The sequence below is a fragment of the Spodoptera frugiperda genome, chromosome 20 (genome assembly GCF_023101765.2).
Source record: "Spodoptera frugiperda isolate SF20-4 chromosome 20, AGI-APGP_CSIRO_Sfru_2.0, whole genome shotgun sequence".
NCBI classification, from domain to species: Eukaryota; Metazoa; Arthropoda; class Insecta; order Lepidoptera; family Noctuidae; genus Spodoptera; species Spodoptera frugiperda.
The window spans coordinates 902,539-926,304 of record NC_064231.1 but is presented as its reverse complement, the minus strand read 5'-3'; the positions used below and the strand labels follow the sequence as shown (position 1 = coordinate 926,304).

Below are 23,766 nucleotides of genomic sequence, written 5' to 3'. Positions count from 1 at the left end.
GATTGCGAGAACAGGACGGAATTTCTATTCTTTTCATATCTGTTTGGTTAAGGAACAAAGTCCTTTACATTTAGAACACGAATATTTAGTTGAATAATGTAACTGTGTTCAGTGTTCGTGTTTGATCGCAACTTAACATCTACATTAGTTAGAACAAATAGACACAGTTGGTAACATCAAACAAAACTTACCTAGCGGGTCGCAAATGCGGGTATTCCTCGGTGCTGGTCACTTTGACGTCCCATACTTTCCTCCAGGCTTCGTATAATGGTTCGTGTACTGGGTAAACTCCTGAGTGATGGGGAGACACGGAGTAGCAGGAGTTTGTGGGGATCCCATGTTCTATGGCGAATTGTTTGTTGAGCATCATCTCTGATTCTAGATGCGTCACGTTGTTGTATAGGTGGGGCTGCTGGTGGTTCCACATGTGGCAAAACCTTTGGACAACGAGATATTTGCTGTTAAGTTATGAGGGCAAGACCAGAGATTCCTGAGGTAGGTCAAGATTAATTCAGAACATTTTAAAAACTCAGTTGTTATTTCTGATATTTGTCAAGGCGTAGTACAATATTAAGCTTGTACCTATAAGTTCTGATAAAGAAAACATAGAAGTTTAATATTACGTAAGTCTTTTTGAGACTACGACACCGAGACCTTTGTTGAGGGTAATGGCGGAAAATTTTCATTTTTGCTAATGTATAAGTACCTTTTGTCTTCTAGAATCAAGAAGGTGCGTTAGTTCTGTTCCTAACACAAAAGCTGTGTTAGTTATTAGCAAGACAGGGCAAAGATAACACGCTAATTCAGAAACGCACAGAGATAATCGTGTTAATTTGCTCTGACGGAAGGGTCAGCTCAAGGTAAACTAACGTAATGCAATAATACGTGCAATTGTGACCACTTAGCACAATAACGAGGGTTTTGCGATGAGCTTGATAACAAAGCGGTCAGCTCTAATAAGGTTACATGCGACGACTAATGGGCTACAATGCTACGTTATCTATTTGGTGAGACATTGCGATAATACTAAGCTATTTACTGACATCCAATAGTAGTTACATTTAATTAATGATTGACAGCGCTCTGTACGTGCATAGACAACCTATATATTAGACATGGATCTAATTTTATATGATTCCAGTTGAAAATTCAAAGATTTCTTCAACCTAATGAACCTAAATCTCACAGAACGAGAATCTAAGCAGGTACACAATACGTTACACACAAACAATCTTGCAAATTTTAGCAAGGACTTGTTGCGTAACTTACAATCTTAAGTTATTTAGATTTACTCGAAAACGTCGTGCCGACATCCAATAAAATACCTTTTGTGCTCGTACAAGGCTTCCACCTCAATACATATTTTAGTAAAGTTCTCAATACACGCATATACTTGCTTGATAAATGAACCGTCAGAACACAGACACGAGAGAACTGAAACTTGGCGCTTATATGCATATTAAGTTTGCGAAGACTTGTCGGGCTGAAACTAAGTCCTCTGTAACTGTTACCTTGGGTGCTAATAACGTACCTACGTACTAAAAGCGGATAGCGCCGCTTCTATTAGAATGTATTATAATGTTTTGGGGCAAAACAATAAACGTGACCTTATTGAGCTCCTTAAAATAGAACTGCCTAGATTCGTATACAAAGGGCAATTATTTTAGTACAAATGTTTAATGGATTCTCTTTATCTCGGTCATATTAGGGTATACATAAGATACTTTGAGAGAATACACTGGTATAAACACCACCTAGACTACAATATGTAAATTTATATCCAACGCTTTTCATAGTCACCTATGACTATCAATCTTGCAATAGTGGTGATGCAAGAAATTACATATGCATGGGTTCAATATGAAATCAAAATAACAGCCATGCTCCGAGTGGCACTACCAGCAGAATAGCACTGCTCTATCCGCTATTCACTTTTGCATTTCATCTATCAACGCCCTTCACTCGTATGCCGTCGTTGGTCAATCAAATTGCTAGACGTGAGTCGCCGGAGTGCTGTTCTCGGTACACTTGCATTTTATGTAGAACATTATTTAGGTAGTTGAAGTGCAGTTTCTTACTTCTTTGATAAAGAAAAATAACTGAATATTTTTTTAAACGAGCCGGTGAATAAGATAGTTCTAATTATAGACTAAAGAAAGATGGTCTAAATCTCTCTAGAAACAGCGCGTAGGAGTTGACAAATACGGCGGGCTATGTCGACCCGGTGATTCAGAAATATCCATCCTAGGGTAGACTTGGATTCCCAAACTAAGCACATGTAAAGGTACACTGAGTGACGCCAAACTAATGGGGGTTTCCACATGAGAAGCTAGAGATTTTGGACTAAATTAAAATGATGTATGTTCAACTTACCAAGTAAAATGTTCCCGATTCCTCAACAAAGCATCGTCACCTTGGTTTTCAAGAGACGTACCGTGGTGATAGTACTTAGCACTGTAGCCCAGGTTGAACCTGAATCCCGGCACTAGTCGTTGTAGCGCAGTCTGCGACGCTAACATAGCTGCCACGTCCTCTTCGTGTAGTCGAGTTCCTATTGGAAGAAAGTGTACAGAAGTTGAGAAAATATATAAATACGACCAATGAGGCAGTTTTAGGTAGACCTCTTAAAAGTCAAAGTAAGAAAGAAATGGCTTCAGAATTGCATTAAGTAGATACATTAGGTTTCATATAACAAATTGTTATTGTAACGAATATACTATTCCCAAGAACAATTGTAACATTTGAATAACAATACGAACAAACAATTTATGTATTCCAAGGTGTTTGCATAGGTTCAATAAACTAAACCATAATTGCTACACGTTTGTGGGGATCTATTTAGCACAGTGCCTAACAATTTGATTAGGCATGAGAGCCGTATCGGTGCATGCGAATATTAGTTGCCATAGGCACAAATGTATAAAGGGCGCCTATTACTATTCAATGCACCAAGGTGCTAATACTATTCAGATCTTGTGCGCATACTAATAGTTAGGACAAAGGCAACTAAACGCTATACAATGTTGGATTGATTGAGCTCTACATTAATTTATTCGTGTTTTATGTTTGGAAGTGGTTAACATTCCGTCCATATTTCTCTCTTTTGTATCGTTTTCTATAAATGAATATGGGTAATCGTCGATATGTATTCAGACCCGATACTTCAGGACGTTTGAGTTTGTGATAACACGAGTAATAAAAGAAGCCAATTGAACTATTCTATGTGCGTTAATAGGAGAACGAGTAGTAAAAACCCCGTGTTAGTGTACGATAAACATTTATTTACTCAATGCGTTAAGTGTTTTGTATTGAATTGCTTTGAGTCCATAAAATGGGAAAGTGTTAGAAATGGTCCTTTGACTCATAGTAAAATTGAGTACAGTAAGTAAATTTAAGACAGTGTAGCTTTTGTGCGATTAAAAATATAAACGTACCTCTTTCTCCCACGAAGATATCATCGATATCGACCAGTATCCACCTGTCGAGGCTCAAGCTAAGCTGGCCGTGGCTGAGGTAGCTGAGAGCGTCCAGGAACAGAATCCTGTGCAGCCAGAACTGTAGGCCCGAGCCGAACAGTACGCGTTGGACGCCGTCCAAACGGCCGTGGTCTTGTATCACTGTCGCTAGCGGCATGCGCTCCTCTGTAAACATTGCTATAATTTAGGGCACTGTTTTATTGACTTTGTTGACTTCGGGCTGTTTTGCCTTTGTGAAATGGATGGGGTAAACTCGCAAACTGTATTGGCTATTGGCATAGAAAGAGAGATAACGTAAGCTCCACCCACGCTAGCATTTATTTTCACCTATGACAAACAAATTGACCCATTACATTTTTACTGTAACACATATATTTTTTTGTTATATAAACGAAAAATGACGGTAAACGAGCGGACAGTAATCCTTCTGCTCGTTTTCAGCGATTGCTTACCAATTATGTGATTCTGAGGGTTACCATCAGGACAGATGGTTACCATCATATGAGACAGATACTACCATTTCAAATGGTTACCATCACCGCCGCTAGGATTGTGAAGCTATCTTCACAATCCGGAGGATTATGAATTTATTTTTTTATTAGAATTTAAGTAATATTTTATACTCAACTCTTTATTACAAGTGACTAGGCAAGTTTGTTACACAATTCTATCTTTTCCAATTGTTGACTAGGTTTTACATTATGAGCACTTCTGAGTATATTAAACTTTACAAATCCTATCATTAACCATAATAAATATTCAACCCACTTCATCAGCGTACAAATTGCCGATTAAAGATAATTCATAAAATAATTCATTCATATTGTTTAAGAGTTCGTGCATTTCGAACGGATATATTTTCTTAAACAATGTGAGGAAACTGATTAACATATTATTACACAATGATGGCTAAAATAGCCAACTAAAATCGTATTAGTGATAATGATTGGATATTTGTTCTCATGAGTCATGAGGAATGTAGGTAGATGTATGTAAATTGTCTCGGACTGTCGCGGACAGTGTGAGAATGTCACCGTAGTGGCTCGCGGCCTTCGCCTCACATAAACTGGTATAGTGTACGAGTGTACGAGCAATAGAGATTTACATAATTATTTTCGGTCTTCTGTGGGTGACTGTAACGCCATAATTTGCCACTTTTGTTATTTTAAATCTGTTCCAACAGCTGCGTTCAGCTTTTAGGCTTACGTTAAAATTAAACAGATTATTTAAATTTAATTAATTCATTGTTGCTTTTTACTTCCTGCGGGACCTTCTTTAAAGCACAAAATTAATTTTCCTCGTAATCGGTACTCAACAGTCATTTAATTTTTATCGTTGTTATGAGAGTAAAAGTTTTTATAGACCTGCTTTATGGATGAAAATGTCGATTAATCAAATCTGAAGGTAAGGACAAGGGATTTTCTTGATGAGCACTTAACAGTTTAAGCATAGCTGTTAATTAAATAAATTCGTAAAGTCGTTAAAGTTCGGTGATGAAGATTACCTACATTACGGAATAGTTAGAAACGAAATTACCTTCAGTGATTACATTATGTAGCATAGTTTAGACCCTACGAAACAACAAAACTTATGGAAGATGATACTATTAAGCGTGTCATAAAGGATTATTAGGAATGTCACAATACAAGGGCAAAAAATCGAAAACCACTACGATTAAAGGAAAAAGAAAATGTACGCGAATAGCAGAATAATCTGCAAAAAAACCTTCGCAGAATAGTGTTAATGCCGCGAATAGATTGCTCGAATCTATGTAAGTGTTATGGCATTCCTTCCATTAATTAGGACATGATGACGGGCGTGATTAATATTAATTGACGTTATTCGAAACTACCATTAGATTTGAGCACGATATATCGGGTAATGTGTTGCGTAATATTCCTTCTTTATGGCAGTAGTTTACGTTGTTACTCGAACATGTTACGATGCTTACGATATATTGGTAGAATTTTGAAGTTGTGCTTTCAAAATCATGTTTTGTTAGTGACTCATATCGTACATTGTGTGTATCGATGGATAAGACGTTACTTTGTACTTTCAGGTGATTGTTTTGTACATTGAAGGATCTGAATTGTACGAGCTTTGGCAACGAGGTATACTGGTAAGGCTAGTCCTGTCTGTCCAGGCTATGAGGTAAGCCAGTACTTAGTGAAACTTGAACATTAAACTTTCACTAAGTACTGGCTACTTGTTGACTAGTTTAGAAACTGCGCTAGTGTTATGATTAGTAATATTAAACTTGCTATTGAAGAAGACCGATAAAACATACAGAAAGAAGAAAGAAGGTCAAATATAAAATTAGCTTACCAGTGGATTCGTATTCGTTTTGCCTCAATGCCCAGGCAACGGGTTCGTAGGTTGAACTGTTGGCCCTGAACACTGCCCAGTGATCGCCTGGAAGTGCCCCCCAGGCCGTCTCGCCAGCGCGGGCAAGTCGGAGCACTGGCGATGCTGGGTTTAGCGTTGCGTCCTAGGAAAGAAAGATCATATGAATAATTCTTCTACATTTTGTTTTTGTAATATGCCTGATATCTGATGAGTAAATCTCGGCTACTAGTAACATAGCAGGAAATTAGGAGTTCTTATTTATCATTTAATTTTGTTCCTCGTCTAGTAACGTAGTTTACTTGAGATAATGAAAGAATAACCCTTATTTTACTTTCATCCGATCTGCAAGAGAGGTAGTTTTCGCACATAATCTATTTGTTTATGTACCTTGCCTTAAGATTCTTTACAACTTTAATTAAACATTGGTTGAATAAAAGGAGTCCTAAATAATTTGACGAAGGAATATATTATTTTACTAATATTTCATTAATTTACATAATATAATGCTTTTCATTTACTGTCAATTATTGTTTGAATGCTTTGTTGCCATCTGACCAGCCATTGTAATAGTAATCAGTTAGGTTCAATGGGCACCTAATACGGACAGCTCTTGTTATCGGCTACACGATTATTAATGCTGATATTCTAATGGTTTTAATTAGATATTTAAATGACTATCGCATTGTACTGACAGATAGATTATAATGTTGGAATATAATTATCTAGTCACATTACAAAGGTGGTTTGTGTTTAGTACATGAGGTACATAAACTTTTTAAAATATCAATATTCTGATATATTGATGATATAATATCGATGGATACTGGTAGCTGATGATATCTGATAGACAGACAATTAAATTGCACTGTGCAGACTTGCATCACATAAAGTCTATTTACCATTGGAAATTAATAAATACAGAGTGTTTGTTATTTACCTTCAATACCTGTTTCTTTACTTGAAAAGTATTTGTAAACTAGCAGTATAATAGTACGAACAAAACAGTACTCACCTTTAGTCTTAAATTAGTATGCATGAACAGAGGGAATCCTTTCAGCTGTGCGCCAACTAGAGTCTCTTCCCCAGGCGTTGCGAACGCAACAACACCCACGGAATATTCCCTGCAGTACTTGTCGAGGAGTTCTCGATTCCACTTATCCATGTTCGCGTATTTCGATAGCGATTCGAACACGATCACGCCGTAACGCCCCTTGTCCAAAGTGGTAAGTACGGGCAGACTCTTACCCGCAACTTCCACCTTGTACCTAAACAAAAAATAATTGGATTAAATTTTAAGCTGTTTTAATACAAGCAAGTAATAATTATTACAATTTGGTTATAAGAGATACAGGAGATTCACATTTAGTGTACATTAAGAAGAGTTTATTTATTTATTTATTTATTTATTTATTAAGACACAATTACAACATCATAACAGAATATTCCAAGGCGATGTTATAACGAAATATAGGTAACTACATATACATTTAATAAAATAACAAAAAGAAAGAGGATTTTTTTTTTGTGTTCGCATTTGTAGCTTTACAATTTTTGCAATTAACTTGTGGCCGCAGATTCAGCACATACTCTAGTAAATAAATGAAATCATATTTAATTCAATAAAGTTAAAATCGAAGTCGTTAAATATGTAACAATTGAATAAGTGTTATTAATAAACCTATAAATACATTGGTAAATAATTTATTGTTGTTGTATACGAAATTATTGAAACCGGCAGTGGCTTTCCTGCACTAATTATAGGTGCCACCAAAATGTTCATTTGCGTATTCATCACAATTGACTTTTTAACTTAATTTTATTACAAGCAATCACTGGTGATACGGTTGTGATTGTTTATAATGTTTATGAGTGACTATTGACTATAAAAAACATCATAATAACAATATTTTTATAGGTCGGTATCTCGTGTTGTAGATAAGAACAGAGTAACGTACAACTCTCGACTACTGTTGTATCGATTTCGAGATAGCATCACAACTAGCGACGGAGTTGCTACTGTGAAGTTATTAATAACGATATTTAATTATCTTGTTTTTATTGCATTGTGTCTTCTGATAAAAGCTACTGAGTTTTTTATTGGAGAAATTGAGTATTTTACTAGTCTTGGTTGTTTTGTTTCTGAGACTGGAGCACATGCGCGTATAAAACTATTTATTAGCAACGGTGTAAAAATATGTAAAGTAAATATGAGTAACGATTTAATCAAGAAATACACAAACAGAGAATTTTGCTTTCATTATTAGGATTTTAACTAAGTTTGATATAAGTGACACTTAAATGCTTACCTACAAAGTAGTAGTTTCTGAATTTGGTTACAATTTCAGTAAAAAACTAAGGACAGATAGAAATTGGCATTGAAAGTAAAGATCTGCCGTTATTATCCGTGTAGATTTAAATAAAGTTAAACTAATCCAGTGATGAATAAAAATATTCCATTGCAAGTAAGTTATGAGAATTCATTTTATATAGATAATTAAAAATAAATTGATGTCAATTAAGGTCGTTTCTCAAGAGAGATAACAGAGTTATAATAGCATTTAATTAATGTTATTGTTAAATTACGAGGCAGAATAATAGTGGAAAAGGTTAAAATAAGACTGCTATCCGCCTAACTGCAGTGTCTGTAGACGCAAGATCAATACGGTGAAGGTGAAGGCCTTCACTACCTGCGAGGTTGTGACTGCACTACTACTAATTATCATAGAACAACATCACTTAGCTGATAATACAGAATCGGCGTAAATAAAATGAAAGTCTTCACAACCCCTATTTTGAAATGTCACTGGTCTTTGAGTACAGAAACCAACGCTATAATTTAATATTCCTCCTCAATGAAACGATAATAATGCTACTGAAGTGGAAATATTTGTAATTCAAAGCTATATTTTCCAAGTCATATCTACCAATTAAATCGATGACGGTTCCACTCCGCGTTATAAAATTGTACAGTTTAAATAGCAGACGGCAACGGGCGTCCCCTTGTCAAACAGTGAACAAGCCGCTGAAGTTGATTGGCAATATTGAAAATTGAACTGTCCAAACAGTCGCTTTTAGGATACTTTCCAATTTTCAATCAAAAATACCCATTTTACCGATATTGGGGAAATCTGACAAGTATCCGGGTTCAATACAGGTCAGGGTACAGAAAAAATGCATCGACTGGTGGAATAAGAGTAGCGAGTAGCATACAGGTATCGGGACCAGGGCGTTCATTTTGCTCCAGTTGAGGCTCGTTTCAATTTGGCAGCGGGAGAGCACTCCAGACCGAGTCTAGGGCGAATGGCAACTTGCAAATAGCATTTACCCACTCGAGTCGGTCCGTCTTTCCGTCTAATGTACGGTGTACTCGTTGGCAACTTTGTTCAGCTACTCGTATATTCACCGAGCAAACGGTCCGATACAAAAGTTTGCCATTTTCATGCGCATTTTAAAATGCAGACGCTTATGTAAAGTTCGGCGGTCATAAAGCTACGTCGACAATGAAACGACGGACGTGAGCACTGCGTCACTATTTAGCTTGCGCTAACATGTTTCTAATTACCTTAATTAGTGTCCTGACATTAAACCGGGAGAGCGCTCAGTTTAAATTAGAGCGCGCGAAACGGCCTACTTTGTCCGTGAACCGAATGCGAGGAGAGCTAATTCGTGATAAGGGAGTGCGAGTGAGTTCAATAAAGGGGAGCAATGTCACGGCGTACGACCTCGGTGACCTGCCGCCCCCTTAGGATAACGACAGTTATCGTAAAGAGGCCGGTGTAACTGCGCTACGGTTACCCAGAAAACGGAAAAAATTAAGGAAATCTTTATACTATTCTCAATTACGAAGGCTGCTTACATAATGAGCAGAAACCTTAGCTTTACAAAATTAAACAACCGTATTTACAAACTTTCAGGGTGGTAGGTATAGGGCACTGGTGGGGTGTGGCATTTGTAATTATGTCAGCCAAGGTTACTCTAACTTATTGCGTCTCCATAGGTAAATATTTACTACTTTGTAGAAACAAATATATTTCAAAGATAGATAAAAACTGCAAGTGTACACCAACGAAAGCTCCACCAGTTCCGTAGCACTATTAACGTAAATAGAGAATGTACAGTAATTGCCAGACACCCCAGTTCGTCTCAATTGAGGGCAAGTCGCCAATGTTCAGAGACTTCGCTGCTTTATGTCCAGTACTTATGGTAACTTGCAACTTCCTAAATGAACCGTCGTTGGTCGTTACATGTCCAATTGTACTTGAAAAAGTAAAGCCTTGTGAGACACAAACTCAATTAAGGGCATACATTACCTAGCCAGTAAGAAAAGGGGCTTGCAACATAAAGTCGTTAGAACAAACTTTTATTACGCGACTTTTAAATTGGTCAATATAAAATTCACTCACTTCCACCAAGTTTTATTGTCAGCAATTTTATTTTTGCTAATAAAAGATAATGTTTTTGAAGACAAAAGAAATAGAATAAGACGGTCGACAATTCTAATGGGGCTGTTGCCTATTGTATAACTCAAACTGTGCTGCATTGATGACATTGAAGGGATGATATCGGAGGGTTGGCCCTTGACACCGGACTATAGTTACCATTAACGCTCTATTAAAAAAGCGGCTTACCCTCATGTGCACTATAAAGAGAAGTTTACGAGGGCAGGGAGTAATAAACGGTGCCAAAGCTTACATGAGGGTCAAGTGAACGTTAGCAATCAAACTCGAAAACAAACTAGAACACATGTGAGGGTTATCAAATAATTTTAGCGAAAATACATTGTACTAAAGTGAGTGAAGTGAGCGATGTTAAATCGTTGCAACATTCCATTGAAGTGAAACTACTCCGGTACAGGCCCAAATAAAGCGTCTAATCTTTCTCTCACAGTCAATTAACTGCAGTCGTTGTCCTCAGTTTTTAAGTAAAACTCAACGGTACGAATAGTAGCAGGGACCTCAGGGTGTATGTTTGTGTACGTAAAGCAGTTTACTTGTATTTACGAGGAAGGTTTCGGGCAGGATTAAAGGAAACAGTGTCAAAACGACTTAATTACTTTATATTAAGTCGTTTTGACACAAACGAGCATTAATGGAGAACGAGGCGGCGAGATAGGGGGCGGGATGCCGCGGGCTTGCCTCTAATGGCACTACTAACTAACTAACTGTCGCCACAACGACTCGCCGTAGCGTAGACGTCGCGTTCAAACCTCGCCTCGCACTCGTGTTGCCTTCCATAGCTCGCGACTCAGCTGTCACCTTACACCTCGCATTAAATTGAATTAACTTTACTACCTCGTATCCAGAAATGTTGGTGTGTGTCCGAATTATTATCAACTAATTAGACCGCACTGCATTACCGGGTCATGGTAATTTTGTTTAAGCAACAATATTTGGGTCAATGGAATTCATAATAAAGTGGAATTTCAACAATGTAACCTTTGTTTGCATTCGGAACTGAATCCATATTGTGTAAGTATTTTGATGCTAAATCATTCTATGACAACAATGGAGTTTAACAGGATTTGCAAATATTTACGTCCTTTATTGTATTTTTTTGGAAATAAGGTTTTCAGCGATGTTAATAAATAAAATATTTTCTATTTATTTGGATAAATGAGAACGTTTACGCGCTTGCTGGGGCTAGTAACGCTACGTCACAGTGTTTATTTTTCTGTTTTACTCTATTTTTATTTAGGGTACAGTTTTATGACAGGCACTCGGGACAAAATGGAGCCTTTCGTTTTATGCGTGTGTACATGTAATAAAAGGTGATCCTCCATTAAACAGTGGTATGAGGCTACACTTTGTATATAAGTTAATTAGTAAAAGTTTTTTGGGGCAAGCTTTTAGCACCTAGTAGCTAATACGATAATTACTTTAAGAAAATACTTTCGGTACCAAGCCTATACTTTCTACAATTATTAAGTATAGCTTTTAAAAGCTCATCCATTGTTTCTAACGAATATTTATGTTAGGACCAAAAAAAAAATACTGCCAAAGGACCAAGTTCGCATAAATAGGTAGGTAACTAAAATTAATGCAATCGTCGTAAGATTTCTCGATGTCAATAATTTATTATTAAGGAATCTAGACGCATTGCAGTCACAACGAACTTGTACAGCTTTTTATATTATGTCTTTGGTTCCAAAAAATCATATACCCGGTGGATTTCATGAGTGCAAGTTGAAGTTACACATGACTTTTAATACAATGTACTTAAATTTTTCTTTCTCCTTATAATTTCTCTACCAGTTTAACAAATCCTATTCCGATTTCTTGAAATCAAGCGAAAATAAAATTAAGAAAGACGTTTTCAGTAAGTAAGCAGTCAAATCAATAAAAGCGTGGTAAAAAGGATGTATTATAGTTCTTTAGCTACAAAAAATAGTGTAATGGATGTTAACGTAATAGCTTCACATCTGTTCCTTTTTTATTCTCGTAATTATCAGGACCAGGTTTTTTAAGAAATAAGAATATACCGAGACACTCAAGGCAGACAGCTACTATAAAATTAATTTAAAAGACAGCAGTGTCGTAAAGTAGTCAATTACTTGGCTCTAATTACTCGGCTATTAACTTCGAATTAGGTATTGGCTACGGTGATGACATATTACGTTATGTATAAACTAATCGTTGCCTAGCACACAGAAAAAAAACAAATCAAGCAATTTAGATATCACTCAACTAATTACAATAATGTTTCTTTGAAATATTAATGGTGGAGATAAGCTTTTTCGGTGATTGCGTTTTGTATTCGTATCTATAAAGAACGCCCACGGAAGCGGCTGTTCCGATAATGTCTGTACAAGGTTACTAACATATATGGACGAGCGTACACACTACTTATTAGCTCATCGAGGTTAAGAGGTTTATCTATAACATTTCTAAGAAACGCTGTGGATAACGTGACCACGTTTTCGATCCGCACGTCAAAAAAGCAATAATTTTGTAATCATTTGTAATAAAAACATGTACCAGGAAAATAAATGAGTTCAAAAACAACTTTATACCAGATAAACGAAGAGTTATAGATAAAAATATCGTCTGCAGTCCGTAAACGAAGTCTGTAAATGCGATAAAACCCGAGGCCTAAGGGAAAAGCTTCGATAAAAAATATCAAGGAGGAAAACTAATTCCTGACCCGTCAAACATTTCATAAGCAAGCGTACAGTTCACTGAAGCACGGCACTGCTCGAGAGGAAACCGATTTTTACCCGACAGGAGCAAAAAGTCTCATATCAACGCAAGTGGGGCGGCCGTCCGAGAGACACAATATATAGACCGGAAAATAAACCGGAGACATTTTAATACTGCAAGATTTATGAATTAATTTTGCCAATGATGAATGGACATAGAATTATGAACAAGCTTTTTAAACTCTACTTGGACACTGGACACTGCAATATGATTTAGTTAGTTTCCAACTAAATACCTACGTTATATTTAACTGGATTGGAATGCATTCACGTTTTAAAAGTTTTGACAAATGAATATGTTGCAGTACCTATTCCTGTCAGCACCACGAGGCGGCGATAACATAAAACATGTGTACGCCATTTATACTGAATAATTATTATTTAGAATCACGACCGTTTGCTATAATAATCTTGAATATTAAGGAAAATCGTGTAGAGAGATAATACTAAGATCTAATTACTTTACCGGGAATTACCGTTGTCAAAGTTCAAATTGCTATTTATCATTTTATTTATCAGTCGCTGTTTATTGTTTTGACTTGGTTTTTTGAGATCTGGGTCGGTTATCAATGTAATTGTCGCATAATTTCTCTATAATCATGTATTATATCTATCTGGTAACTCATTCATGTTTGTACTTGAATATAATTGTTGAATGCGTTCAGAATCATGTATGAATTGTTGTCTATTTAACAGAATATACTTAGGTAATAGTTTATGGGACACCTTAGGAGTAAACTTGCGTGACTTTACAATAGATCAATTGTAATTTTAGATTACTCGGGCTTTCTGGACAATAAACAGCCTTACTTTACGTATGAAATGCAGTTAAGTATAAAATCTCCATTAGAATCAATAAGCAAGCCCAACCCATTCAGTATTAGTTAGACATATTTATTGCAATTTCTGTCGTAAAATCTACTGATATATTTTAGAGCTCAATCAATGGTGGAAAGGATATATTTAATAGATATAACTTCCGCATTAAAATTTGTGTCAGTTTCTCTATTGGTTGACAGTTTATAGACAGTTAATAAATATGTCTATTTGTATACCGCACAGAAGCAGAAAGGAAATGTTTGGTCGTTATTGTGTCATTTAGAGTTAGTAATCCGATGTCATTAAAGAGACATGATTTTTCAGGCGAGTTGTCCTTCACTTACACTAGGCAACACTCAAAATTTCCCGGGGAAAATTCATACCGTATTTTATTGATAATCATACACCTAATACCAGAAAAATAATAATTTATTTCAGTCACGTATAGGAATGGAGATTTTAACATTTTTGTAAAAAATCACTTTTTTTATTAGTTTTGGAGGGTAGCTCTAAATTCTTCTTAGTAACGATCACAATAATATTTTGTAGTGTCAGTATACATTGATTTCTTTCGCCATGTCTCGCTTTTGTGTTAATTCTCCGGATTTATTTTGTTTTATTTTCACCGAAGAGTAAAAAAACCCATAACGCCGTTAAGTAATTACGAAGTGTTATCGTGCATATTTTGGTTTAGACGTTCGCAACCAAGATAAATATTGGGTGCCACACATGTGTTGCTTCTCATGCCACAAGAATTTGACAAACTGGTTTAATGGAAAACCAACAAAGATGCCTTTTGGTCAACCTATGATTTGGCGAGAACCTAAGGATCATGTAAGTGACTGTTATTTTTGTCTCACAGATGTCAAAGGATTTTCTAAGAAATCTGAGCACACAGTAAAGTACGCAGAGGTGTCTTCCGTAACAAAACCAATACCACATTCAGAAGATCTTCCAGTACCTAACCCACCAAGTCACGTTGAATCCTCAAGTAACACTTCTAGTTCTGATGATGAATGTGAAGACTTTCAAGTGGCAAGTACATCTAAAGCACCACATTTGATCAGCCAATCTGAGCTTGACGATCTTTTTAGAGACTTACCTAAGGAAAAATCTGAAATATATGGTTCAAGATTAAAGCAATGGATTTGTTCAAGTCACGGAAATTTTTTTGGGAAATAAACGATCGCCTCAATATGAAAGCCTTATAAACCAATTGTTACATGCTTATAAACAACTGGGGTGCATTCGCACCTTAATTTTTTTAAAGAAAATCTAGGCGCAGTGAGTGATGAGCACGGTGAGCGCTTTCACCAAGAAATTGCCTCAATGGAAAAGCGTTATCAGGGAAAATGGACCACTGCAATGCTTTCAGACTACTGCTGGTTTTTAATTAGAGAGACACCAACCTCTTCTTATAACAGGCAGGCCAAAAGAACAAAAACTAGTTTATTTTTCAAGTCTAAATAATATTTTACTCTAAAATAATAAGAAAAAATTGTTAAAACTAAAAATAAATTTCTCTTAAAAGCTATACGTGACTGAGATGTTTTATTTACTGTTCTAAGTTCTCTATACCATGGCCTTTCCGAATCACACAATCAGATCTCTGGGAATTTTTTTTTATTTTTTTTGTTGCCTAGTGTTATACGATTGATTATATTATCGCAGTGTTCCGAAAAGAGAATCTAGCTGTAACCTGCTAAAGATAATAGATGCATAGTGCTGAGTAAAGATAATAAATGCATAGTGTTATGCAATTTATCTTGGTAATTACCTACTTAATTACACATCCCAACTAATATTATAAATGCGAAAGTAACTCTGTCTGTCTGTCTGTCTGTCTGTCTGTCTGTTACGCTTTCCCGCTTAAACCTCGCAACCGATTTTGATGAAATTTGGTACAGACAATCTTTAGACCCTGAGACAGAACATAGGCTACTTTTTATTTCGAAAAAAAGGGATGAAGGGGTTGAAATAGAGGTTGAAAGTTTGTATGGGATTTCTTAATTTTAAAAGATAAAACCATGAAACTTTATATTTAAGCACTTGATAAGAAATCATTAAACATTTGTTCTAGCATTTTTGAAATTTCGACCAGCTAAGGGGTGAAATAAGGGTTGAAAGTTAGTATGCAAGTTCGTCAAATATCACGTCATAAGAAACAAAAAATCGTTTGTTCTAGCATTTTGAAATTTTTACCAGTTTGGGGGTGAAATAGGGGTTGAATTGAAGATAAGACCATGAATCTTGGTACGTAGGTCTCAAAGGATGTGCAGAATTTTTCTACAAACGGAATTCCCGAAATTCGAACGGAACGGATTCGGAACTGGAACTACAAAGCCAAACTTTTTGTATACGAAATCTTAATCACTGAACCTAGGAACATGTAATTTAGAAGTTTTGGGTGTATCAAGTTACAAAAAAGTTCGTTTTTGAAGTTTAAATTCCTTTTAACGAATACTCTGCATCGCCGCCGCTGCCGTCGGTCGTCGTCGCGCACATTCGCCGAAGTGTGGCGGCATCGCGCGGAGCGCACGAATCTAACTATGCCTACCCGAACGGGCAGACACGTGAGGGCAGACGTCGTTGTCGGACGCATGCGATTAGAGAAATTTGCGCTATAGAGTTACATTTTTCGATCCAGTAAAATTATTTTTTTTGTTTCGTATAACTTTTTAAGTGTTTTTTATTAATTAGGTCCTGTAAATTAATTTTTTCTTTTAGTTCATAGTTAAAAGTAGGTAAGATAGTTTCCGTTACTTTAAAAAAATCCGATTTGCTTTTATTTCCTTTTTTTAATTAATCTAAGAGGTCGTAGTAGGTGTAAAACTAACCTAAGCTACTAACCTCCTACTTTTTTATGCATTGGTTGTAAATAAATATTGATAATTTAATTTCTTCGTCGCTAAGAATGATGTCACATGTGCAAGGCGATGTTGTCGAATATTTGTCAGTAGATATTGTCATGGACAGTGAACAGGGTGACGTCTTATCCTACCGAGTTTCTAAACTCTTTAGAGCTGTCAGGAGTGCCGTCTCATAAGCTGAGACTGAAAGTTGGGGTTCCAGTTTTATTAATGAGAAATCTCGAAGCGCCGAGACTATGCAACGGGACTCGATTGCAAATTACGCAGCTAGGACGCAATATTATTGGAGCAATTATAATGACAGGTATAGCTAAAGATGAAGAAGTTTTGATTCCACGCATACCCATGATCCCTACAGATTTACCGTTTCAGTTTAAAAGAATCCAGTTTCCCCTCAAACCAGCCTTCGCAATGACCATTAACAAAGCGCAGGTGTCCATTTAGAGAAAAACTGTTTTTCGCATGGCCAACTGTACGTGGCCTGCTCGCGAGTGTCGAGTCCAAACAATCTCCACATTTTAACAAATGATAACAAAACAGCAAACGTTGTGTACAAAAATGTTTTAAATTAGGTCATTTAAAAATATTTTTGTACACAACGTGAGGCTGGCCCCTGTAAGAGTCTCTTAGACATAAAGGACCAGGATTGACAAAAACTAATTTCACGCGGGCGAAGCCGCGGGCGAAAGCTAGTAGTAACTAAGCACGAATAACCAATTTATCTCATGGAGTGTACAAAACACAAAATTCTAGATGTTCTAGCAACCACAGCTTGTTCTGAGCGTTTTACAAAACAAAGGTTGTTTCCCCAATACGCTACCCGATGCAGTACATCACCGGTGCGCATATTAGCTGTCAGCGGGCACAACCGATCGCCTCGCGCTCTCTACAAGGGAAAACAAACAAAGGGAGGCGCATCGCCCCCCACAACACCTATCAAGACCCAACTCAGTAAATATTTACATGATAACTTTAAGATATTGCTACTGAAAGTCATACATTTATTTGCCTATAATTTCGAATGAATTAATTTAGTCGAATTTCTGCATGGTCTGAATTAAGGCCTTCATTTTCAAGGTCATATTTTATAGTTTGAACTTTCAGAGTTTTTATTTCGCTTACGACTATGAACCCACAAACGAGGATAATGTTTAAAATGGTGAAAAATTTTATAAGTTAAATAAACCATTTCATGAAACTACTATCATTCCAGAACTCGAGCTACACGTTATGCAGCGGTCTAAAGTTTAATGTTCAGGGGCGATTCGAGCATTTTATGCTGAATTTGTTCACTTGCCCTTGCAAGCTGCCGACAACAGAAAAACGCTACAAGAATATTGTAAGAAATTGAGAAAATATTTATTTCAATAAGGAAAATTTATTTTCTATTTCTATAGTTATTCATAAACCTATTCAATAACGTGTTTATTGTTATGATGGAGTAAACTTACCGTATACGGTTGGCGACAAGCAGTTCGGCGATGTCGCGGCCAAGTCGCGAGTAGGCCGACTCGACGATCACGAGCACCTTCGCGTCGATGCGAAGCCGCGCGTCCGAGCGATGGTCGCGTGCCGCCTGTTGCTGCGACGCAAGCAACGAGCATTGCGACAACGGTCTCGGGACGCGGTCGCGCCACACCAGACTGGAAACATTTTATTTATTAGTCACTGTAATACATTTAAATTTTACATTAGTATGTCTGATGGAAAATGGTGACATTAACTTGATACTGTTGGCAGATGATCAATACAACACGAATAAGCGCTGAAAACAAGAACCTATGGAGATTTGTGTGTGAGCGTGATATGTGTGATCTGTAGTGTATGTGAAATGTTTGACATCCACGACGCAGGAGAAAATCCCATTTTGGTTTAGCTTTAATATCTAGTGGTGCTACCGAGTTTCAATGTCACGGAATATAGCGACGTGACATGAATTTCATTTATTCCATATTGATACTTTATAGACACATGTCCGTGTCTCTACCACAAAGTGCGAAATATCTCAATCCACTAATACAATTCAATATTGTATCTGATTTATGTAGGTAATCTAAATTATAAAACAGCTGAACACAAAATTGTGATAAAAAGCCAATTTGAATTGGGGAAACTTCTCCGCACCTGAGCAAATGGGCCGGTAATTAAAATCCAAGTACACCATTTGCGTACTAAGTCACCACCGAAACAAATTTTACAAGAAAATCAATCAAAGACTGCCAAACTTAAAGCTGCGTTCCAAGTAGGAGCCACATCAAAGCGCCATTAAGGTTTATCTCAATAGCGTAAAATAAATAAAGGCAGGAATTTGTGGAAATATTTTATCCGTAGCCGGCAGTGGTCCTGTGAGCCGCGGCTGAATCTTGTGGCCTCTTTGCTTTAATGAAAGCCACGCCTGAATCAACCAAGAGGAAACTTTAACGACGACACTTAAAAGACATACCGACATACCTAGCTATCGGACATTAATATAATATTCTTTATTTACTATTCAAATTCCGTATTTACTTGCAATCAATAACTCAATTAGGCGTGATTAGCATTAATGAGGCTATATTTGCATGCAAATTACGAAAGCGAAAATTTGGACAGTAAACGCAATTGGGGGTTAGTAGGAAATAAACGTTCTATAAAACAATACGCCCTTAAATCAGCGAGTTTGCAGCGAAGCAGCTTCCATTAATTAGCCAGAACACAAGTTTTGCTATAAATCGAACTGAGTCGGCGAAACTTGCCGCCCCTGCCGCTCATCTCGGGCGATGTAATTTTAAGCCGATAAAATAAAATATTATGGGTCCTAGCTACACGCCATCTGCCCTAATTACATAAAATCACGTTATAAATTACTCTGAAATATTCGCCTCCTCGTCCTAATTTAGCTGCGAAAAGCTGCCAAACAAAGGGCGACAAGGACGCTCGGCACAAAGTTAAACGTCTTTAATACTTCCGCGAAGCAATTTCCTCTAGATATTAAATGCCAATTTTATGCATAATGAATCCCTTGCTATTGAAATAAAAGGTAAATATATTTGACTGAACGAGTTCGGTGTTTCTAAAACATGTTTGTGACACTTGAATTCGTTTCTATGCGACCGGAAGACACCCAGAAAATAGGAGTTTTCTGTACGTGTACTTCAACTGAGATAAGAATAGGATGAGTTTATGCAAATACGTTTCCGTAAAATCTTAGGATATAAAATGAAAACGTCTCTTGCATGTCAAAGGGGTTTACACATAAAAGCGACCCTTTTTAAAACATAATAAGCTATTTTATACGCAGGAAAGTTGGCCTACTTTGAATTCATATGATTATTTTTCAAATAGAAAACAATAAACGGACAACATAAATATCTACTTAACTCCAAGCTAATCCCAATAAATAACTGTGTGACATAACGAAGAGCTGTCCGAATGCGATAATTTCATATTATTAATTCGTATCAACTACGTGTTTGCTGCCGATAGGAAGCAAATTGGATTTTATGCCAATGGCGCATATTTTCAACTAGATTAATTAATTAAATTCTGGCGCGTTTCGCTAAAATTTTAATGAATATAATGTTATAATGAGCAAAGTTAAATATTTGATGTTATAAAGATTGCATCACAATTAACTAACATCTCAATTATGAAAGAAAATAGTCGAAACAATAAATCGTGGTTTGAGTATCATATCGTGCTTCAAGTGATTTGTATTGCACACAATACGGTCAGTCCACTTTTGCTTTCTGTTGTATGTTCATTAATAAACATTTAGCGTTGTGCGTTTCAGTGAAGATTCATGTGAATGTAGGCAGTTGACTTACCTGGTGAGAGGTACTGTGACGTAATATGTATAGAAGAATATGGTGAGGACGGATAGCAGCATCACACCGGCGACACACTTCCTCACGTTGACGTGGCTAGCTAGCCAGAAGCAGCATCTTGGCGCCGAAGCTTTGTGCGGATGTGCATACTCTGCTCCACCGCACTCCAGCAGCGGCGCACGCAAACCTCTACTCTCGCCCGCCATCCTTAACATCTATTCACCACTATATTTACACACAAAAGTAACACTTAGGCCTCTAAGGATTTCACTAAATAAAGTCTCTATCTCGGAACCCTAACGGCTGGGTTTGTCCTTGGTGGTGACGTTTTCTGTCGCCACTTGCCGTGTTTCCACATTTCATAGTGCCGCGGTGGAGTATGGGATTGCGCGTGCGCAGGGAGGCTGAATGCGCGTTCGCCGCGATTGACGGCCATCTCGAGCCGACAAACGCGTCCGATCCCAGTTTAAAGTGGCCGCCGACGCATTATGGCGGGTTGTGCTCATCACGCCGACGTCGTGCGCTCCTTGGTATAGAGCTCACGGCATCCGTCTCCAGGACAGATCAGAGTCTACTACGCTTCGGCTCATCGGTGATATCTGCAACAAGCAAAAACAAAAGTATTATTATTTTATATTCCTGAAATAATGCTTTGTTATATTGAGATTTTATTAGATTATATTTCCATAAGTGGAAAACAGCGAGACAAGAGCATTAAACAGACCTACTATAAACGTCGCTATGATATAACCATAGAAACTGCCATTAATTACAAACGGAATAGTCGTAAATTTTAATTATAACAGAACAAGTGCTTGATTATAACTTTCCTTACGGCAATAAGTTATGCTGCGAAGGTTTTATTACTGTTAAAACAGGAATCGTAGGCTAGGTCCATAATTTTAAGGTGTAAGTCAGTACATACATAGTACTTAGTATGTGCCATTTAGCTGGATAGGTTCTGCTCATAATTTGTGATGTTTTGCGACATTCAAGTCAGACATCGTCTTGAACATGCTTGTTATTTACAATACTGTAACTTGTGCGGTTGTTAACGACGAAGGATTCCCATAAGGAAATTTTTATATGATTTGCAGCTTCACTTGATAATGGTACGTATGTAAAATAGATTCATTGGCTTATATATTTTCAAAGCAACACCTACAAGAGATACAGGAAATTTGAAGTGAAGCAATGATTAGGTATAATAAAAATAGCTATTCTAATATCTCGTCTCAAAGGACCAAATTTTAGGCGAACGAAAGTTAAAGCTAAGTTTATAAAATAAATATTTAATCAATTAGTCATTTTCGATTTATCTTTGAATCTGTGTTTATTCAATTATTCAATCGTGAATACTTTACTTGGACCGGCCGCTCCTATAAATCCCTCTTCGCATTATTTGAATGTAGGCTTACATTGAAACATTTCTTTGCAGTCCCGAAACAAATCCATTCAACCGTGAAATTGAACGAACAATCCTCAAAATTCTGAATTAAATTTGATCAAAAAGTTAACTAATGAACGTGAAATCAGATTCATACAATAATGAAATGATCGACGTATAACATTTGAGTCTGAGTGCCACGTTTTCTCAATTTTGTTTATTGGATTGTGTAAAATGATATCGAGTTATTAAATTAAGGAATTCATTTGTTTGATTTGTATACACGTAATACTTAGTTTTGTTATGTAACTTGGAAAAAACAATAGAAAGTTGACAATTGTGCCTTTCACTGTCTGTGACATCACTTAGCTTCTGAAAATAGGATGTCTCCAGGGTCTAGGAGAGGAAAATGTAAGAAAATGCGTTCGCGTTTATTTACAGATAACACAAAAAATGATATCAACTATCGACAGTTTATCGAACCCATCAGCCTTGATTACATGACTGAAAAAAGTAACACTTTCATATTCTACTTTAGTATCTGTTGATAAGAAAAAGAATTTTTATACGTCAGTCTTTGTGTTCAGTAAACGAACGAACCGTAATGGAGGGTCCCGAGCTTATGTGAATATTCTGCGATACCTATTGTCCGAAAACATGTTTTAGCTCTAATGAAATTTCATGTGACGCGCTCATTCTACTGTTTGCGAAATTTTTGTTTCATTTGACTAAATAGTCTACGTAATTTTAGAGACAAACAGTGTAGGTAGTCTATTTGGTAAGTAAAAGGGAGGTTTTTGGGTGGTCACAGTGAGCGTCGGTGGAGCAGAGACGCGTACGGAATCCGTGATTGTGCGACCCTTTGAATATTAACTAGCAGATGACCCGCTCGTAACCGGGCCACGAATCTACAAGGCTACTCGAAAGGTTAATTCAAACTGCTCACTGTCGGGACGTGCTTTATTTCTTCGCCCCGATAAAATCGTAGGGTCTGATGTAAATTGAAAAAGAAAACCCTACTCTATGTACCAAGATTTGGAAATGCCATATGTAAAAATACAATTTTCAGGCCTAAAAAAGCTATTCTGCTAAGTATATAAGATCATTTTATTTAACATCTTTAAATCGAACGAAAATACTATTCTAAAAGTATTCGACAGCGAAGTTAGGCCCGAGAAGTTTAAATCGAAATTAACGTCCTTTACAGCTGGAAAGGATCCAACCCTTGTAAAATGTTATTTTTATGCGAAAATGAGATGCTGCTTTAAAACAAAATTATTTAGAGACAAGAATGATTGCAGTGAAATGAGTAGGAGACGAAGAAAAAGTAGGGTAGTTAATTAAAGGGAACGTCCGAGTAAAGCGTAGCAATGGCTCTGACGATAAACTCCGTGTAGCGATAAGTTGGTACAAAAAGAAACGTCAAGTAGGATTACAGGTAAAGTATTCCAAAGTAAATATAATATCCCAGTTTCAATGACAGTGCGTAACATGTAATAAAAGTCACAAAGTATCTTCAAAGTCTCAACATATAATAACAATAAATATGTACCTACGACCTACCTACGGTACTGACGGGAATTAACGAAATGAAATGTTGCTACATGAAATAAACATATAACTTACTTTATCCTAATATAAGATGGTGAAATAATAATAAAATACATTTATGAGATTCAGATCTCATCTGACAAAGATAAGAATCTAATAAATAATGTGCTATATTAAATGAAATGCATACGAGTAGATATATCACCCGAAATATAATACAAACGAAGTAGCTAAGATAGTGATGCATTAATCTCATTAAGGGAATGACCGTAAACGATCTGGACGGGTTACAGAAGTACGGGTAACGGGCGAAAAC

At 36.7% G+C, this 23,766-nt stretch overlaps 1 protein-coding gene across 3 annotated transcripts in view; it reads right to left on the bottom strand.

Moving 5' to 3' along the window:
* The window catches only part of LOC118261818 (bifunctional heparan sulfate N-deacetylase/N-sulfotransferase), a 100,601-nt gene that overhangs the window by 21,794 nt on the left and 55,041 nt on the right, over nucleotides 1–23,766 (bottom strand). For all 3 annotated transcript variants that reach the window (XM_050701671.1, XM_050701669.1, XM_050701670.1), the window contains 7 exons: nucleotides 20,513–21,111; nucleotides 18,158–18,349; nucleotides 6,835–7,087; nucleotides 5,802–5,964; nucleotides 3,435–3,641; nucleotides 2,374–2,551; nucleotides 192–437 (listed from right to left, as the gene is read on the bottom strand). In XM_050701671.1, coding sequence (XP_050557628.1) covers nucleotides 192–437; nucleotides 2,374–2,551; nucleotides 3,435–3,641; nucleotides 5,802–5,964; nucleotides 6,835–7,087; nucleotides 18,158–18,349; nucleotides 20,513–20,727 — 1,454 coding nt within the window. In that variant the 5' untranslated portion in view covers nucleotides 20,728–21,111. The remainder of the gene's footprint in view (nucleotides 1–191; nucleotides 438–2,373; nucleotides 2,552–3,434; nucleotides 3,642–5,801; nucleotides 5,965–6,834; nucleotides 7,088–18,157; nucleotides 18,350–20,512; nucleotides 21,112–23,766) is intronic.